The 4,227-nt window shown below is 53.7% G+C and overlaps 1 protein-coding gene across 2 annotated transcripts; it reads right to left on the bottom strand.

The window, feature by feature from the left end:
* Nucleotides 1–221: 221 nt before the first annotated feature.
* On the bottom strand, nucleotides 222–3,680 carry LOC129146513 (uncharacterized). 2 transcript variants are annotated; one of them, XR_008553364.1, is made up of 4 exons: nucleotides 3,506–3,680; nucleotides 3,057–3,246; nucleotides 483–2,820; nucleotides 222–388 (listed from the first exon to the last, which is right to left on the bottom strand). XR_008553364.1 is itself a non-coding variant. In XM_054699154.1 (3 exons), the coding sequence occupies exons 1-3, from the start codon at nucleotides 3,638–3,640 to the stop codon at nucleotides 2,525–2,527; spliced, it is 621 nt and encodes a 206-aa protein (XP_054555129.1). In that variant the 5' UTR covers nucleotides 3,641–3,680; the 3' UTR covers nucleotides 222–2,524. The 2 variants fall into 2 exon arrangements, 1 of the variants encoding a protein (XP_054555129.1); XM_054699154.1 differs by having other exon boundaries at nucleotides 222–2,820.
* Between the last annotated feature and the right edge of the window lie 547 nt (nucleotides 3,681–4,227).

Genomic DNA, 4,227 nt, shown 5'->3' with positions numbered 1-4,227 from the left:
ACCTACCCGGGATGGGTTGGTTGCGTTACAGCGGGGTCCTGCTGTTCACTCTGGGAAAGGTGTCTGCAGAGCTCCCCTGTCAGTGGCACGCGGTGAGTTTTCCGGGCGAGTTTCTCCACGAGACAGAGACGGTAGTTATATTTAAAGACCAGGTTTATTAGGGAAAGGGAAAGGGGCAGGTTTTGCTGAGAGAGGCCTGCATGGTTGCAGGCAGGCGGCCTTGACAGGTCACAGGCAGGCAGGAAGCTGCTGCCCTGCAGAGGGAGGGAGTTGGTAAGAAGAGGAACCTACACAGTCCCAGGTGGGCAGAGGGAGTGCTGCCCCGAGCCAGTGCAGAGACTTTACAGACACAGTCCTCTTCTGTTTGCGGGGGGTCACTCCTTGTGAGCTGTAGGGTAAAGAAAATATCAGGCTTTTCTGCCCTTCCGCCATCAGGATAGATGATGGATCCTTGTCCTGAATGCATGCCTGATGGCGGGCACCTGGAATAGGGTGTGGGCATAGGTAGATGGGAGTCAGCTGAGCTAAGACTGTGCTTTTAAGGGCGGCGTCACGGGGGTGGGGGGATGCCACTAGCAGCAGCAGCAGCACCAGTAGCAGCAGCAGCAGCAGAACCAGCAGAACCTGAAGGAGAAGTCAAAACAGAAGCAGAGAACGCCAGAGAGCCCAGAGAGAGTGCGGATTTGCTGGGGGCTGGGAGGCCTGCCAGCCTCCCGGCCCCCCAGCACCCCTGCCTGTTGTGTACCTGGTAATCTCAATAAAAGACCTGCCCAAAAAAAAAAAAAACACACTGAGGCCTCTGACTCCTCCTTTACCCGGTCTGCATGGGATCAGAAAACCTGTACCGTGTCTGTTCCTGGCCTCTACATGAGCCATCAGTTGGTTGCTGATTTTGGATAACCACGCAGAATCCAAGAGGGTCCGGAGATACCAGGATGGGGAGTGGAGATTCCAGGATGGGCCCAATCTCCAAATCTTTCCCCTCAGGCCTGTGCTCCACTCCCTAGAGCATCTGATCCTGCTTGGGTCTCATGCCTTATGATGAGGCCCTGGTGCCTAAGGGTCACGACCTCTACAGCTGAGTTAATGGTCATGTTATTACCCTCTATCCCCACCTCCTTGTGAGTCAGGTTCTGGTGTCAGGGTACCTCCTTTCCAGTCTTTCTATTCTGTCTTCCATCAAAGCCATTCCTATTATATTTTGTGAGGAGAGGAAGTTGGGTCCCGAATGCTGGGTGACTACAGAGTAAGTGGCTCCCGTAGCAATCAGAAAATTAGTATCTTACCTGTGACATCCAGGGTTACCCTAGGCTCAACCACAGAGATCACATTGCTGGGGAACTGGCGACGTCCTTGGGCCCTGTCACTTGTCATCCAGGAGGTGTATGTAGTCAGTCTACTACAGGGTAGGGAGAGGGGCACCCCAGAATCCCTAAAGCTGCTTCCTCTAAATAGGTTCTGCCATCTACCCCATCAACACAAAACATTAAAGATGTTAATGGAAAGGAACTTTAACACAATTAGTAAACAATAGAGAAATGAGAAAGAATCTGTTAGAGGTCAGGGAGAAGGGCAGCTCAGACACCACAAACCTGCCTGCTCTAAATGGGTTCTGCCATCCGCTGCATCAACATAAAACATGAGATTTTAATGAAAAGGAACGTTAATACAGTTAGTAAACAATGCAGGAAAGGTAAAGAATATAGTTTCTAAATCAAGCACCCAAAGTTACCTGTCCCCTCGTGGGAAAAATTCCACCCAAACAGGATTGGCCTAGAGCAAGGCCCCAAAGCCTGTCCCAAGTCCAAAGCACCTTCCAGTGGGGACCCACAGAAAAGGTTCAGAAACAACCAGACAAGTTTGGGAGGAAAAGAACAAAATCAAAATAAAGACAAAAACCACCAATGTCACCTCCCCACGGGTCTCTCACCCACATCTGTGTCACCCAGTCCACAACTAAAAGGCAAGCGCAGTTTCTTCACATGGCTCCATGTGCCTCCTCGGGGTCTCCTGGCTCCATCCTGCTTCCTCAGAATCCTCTGCAGCTTCTTCTCTCCCTGCTCAGCTCCACCCTCCTTTAGGTGGGGCAGGGAACCTGGAACTTCCCCTTTTCCTGGGGACCCCACTATTATCCTGGATAACTCATACAGAAACACATATTTTAATTGCCTTAATTTTTTTTGGTGCGATGTCATTAAATTTTGGTTTTCTTATAATAAGAAGCAAAAAGTAAACCTGCAAGCTCAATGATTTTTAGAGAAAGTGATATTATTTAACAAATTCTCATTCTTAAACTGAATAAAACCTTAGTTTTATATGAAATTTGGCCACCATTTAAATAATGATAAAAAATACACACACCAGACTTTGCAACACACCACATGCTAGAGCCCTCACAGGAGACCAGCCCAGGAGAGTGGGCCCTTGGGGGTCTCATTCCCCACATTTGGCAACTATAAGTCCCAGGTCATACTTCTTAGGGTCCAAATCCAGCCCGTGTGGTCTCCTCCCATGGCCCCTGACCCTACCCCTCCCAGTCAAGCCAGGGCACCAGCCTAGGCCACTCACTCTCCAGCAAATCCTCCACGGGCTTTATGTATTCGGTGGCCCCAGAGCTGCCAGGATCATCCTGGGCTTTTTCCTCCTGACCCAGCAGGCCTGCTGGGCTCTCCTGTTGCTCTAGAACCGCATATGCAGGAGCAGATTCTCCTGTCCCTTCAGGACCCCTGGTGACTGTTGGCGTCCAATCGATAAATTGGCCGGGCTCCAGACCTGTCCCCTGGGCTACAGCGGAGCCCTGCTGAACTCCTGGAGAAGATGCTAGAGATGCAAGAGGATAGTCAGCCACACGCCACATTGGCAACAGAACTCATGCTAGAGCCTGAGAGGAGACCAGGCCCAGATAGTGGGCCCTTGGGGGTCTTCTTCCCTACATTTGGCAACTACAAGTCCCAGGTCATACTGCTTAGGGTCCAAATCCAGCCCTTGGGTCTCCTCCCATGGCAGCTGACCCTACCCCTCCCAGTCAAGCCAGGGCACCAGCCTAGGCCACTCACCCTCGTGCAGCTCCATCATGGGCTTTATGTACTCCAGCCAGTTCCTATGGACATGTGTGACAAGCTCAATGTTGCGGGTGTGCTTCAAACTGCGCTCTACGCTGAGTGGGATCCCACACTGAGCTGAGGGAGGCCAGTGGCTGAAATGCACTCCCTGGGCCTCCTCAGTTTCCTGGACACAGAGCACCTTCTGGGAGCAAACAGACACACCTGCTGAGTAGCACTGAACTGGGGCAAGAGGGAGCGGCCATGACTCTCGGGTCCTACCACCATCCAGGCTGGTCCTGGTGTAGACATCACGCACCTCCTGGTTGGGCCAGACCCTCCTTCTTGAGCACGCACACACTCACTCTCACAGCTCGCACACCCACACTCATGGGGGAAAGGGAGGGGTGGGGTCATCAGAGCCCTGGCGTGGCCTGACCTGTCCCCAGGGCCCCCCCAGTTACCTCAGGGGCAGTGTTAGCTTCTGGCCTGAGAGGTCGACACAGGCACTTCATGCCTTTCAGCAGAGTGCAACATGCGTTTTGGGGACCTCTTTTTGGGCCACTGTGGGGAAACATGTCCAAACAGCAAGAAAACATGGCGCTGGGTCCAGGACCACCAGGCACATGAGCCAGGTTGGCTTTGTGTTCAGAACCCAGCTGCCTGGGGACCAGGGTTCCGAGTTCTGTGCCGTGTCATTTCGTGGAGGTGATGTCACTTTCTGGGTCCCCCTCCCTGGATTTCCTGCTCAGACAGAAGCCTCCCCCGATGGTTACCTAGGCCACTTCCTATTTGTCCTCCATGCCAGGCCCAGTCCACAACACTGACAGCAGCACAGCCTCCCAAATTCTTGGAAGGCAAGACATAGCCAGGGCCCCTGCTGGGCACTCTGGTCTCTGGCTGCTGACCTGGCTCATCCTCCCTGCCAGGAAGCAGGCCCTGCAGTATCGGCAACTCCAGGCTCCCGTCTCCCATGGGCCCAGAGGAGCTCCAGAGTGTGGAGCGTCTCCCTGGGGCAGTCCTGGGGAGTGGGCCACTCCTCTCTGCTGCCCTTGGAGGGTGGTTGGTGTCAGGCTCGCAGCACTTGGAGGGTTCCCCCTTGGGGAGGGCACCTGCACACGCCTCACCCAGGCTTGGCCAGCCCTGCTGGGGGCAGAGTCATCTCCCACCCGGTGTGCCTGTTCTC

Source organism: Talpa occidentalis, unplaced genomic scaffold (genome assembly GCF_014898055.3).
Source record: "Talpa occidentalis isolate TD23 unplaced genomic scaffold, MPIMG_talOcc4v2.1 talOcc4.23, whole genome shotgun sequence".
In the NCBI taxonomy this organism is placed as follows: Eukaryota; Metazoa; Chordata; class Mammalia; order Eulipotyphla; family Talpidae; genus Talpa; species Talpa occidentalis.
This window is presented reverse-complemented; position numbering and strand designations above follow the sequence as displayed.

What these genes read in the sequence shown, in the direction of transcription:
- LOC129146513 (XM_054699154.1), bottom strand. Translation starts at nt 3,640, where the DNA reads ATGTTTTCTTGCTGTTTGGACATGTTTCCCCACAGTGGCCCAAAAAGA. An exon ending in AAGCTAACACTGCCCCTGAG is followed by an intron (nt 3,247 to 3,505) that starts GTAACTGGGGGG and finishes GTTTGCTCCCAG; the next exon opens with AAGGTGCTCTGTGTCCAGGA. An exon ending in CATGATGGAGCTGCACGAGG is followed by an intron (nt 2,821 to 3,056) that starts GTGAGTGGCCTA and finishes TTGCATCTCTAG; the next exon opens with CATCTTCTCCAGGAGTTCAG.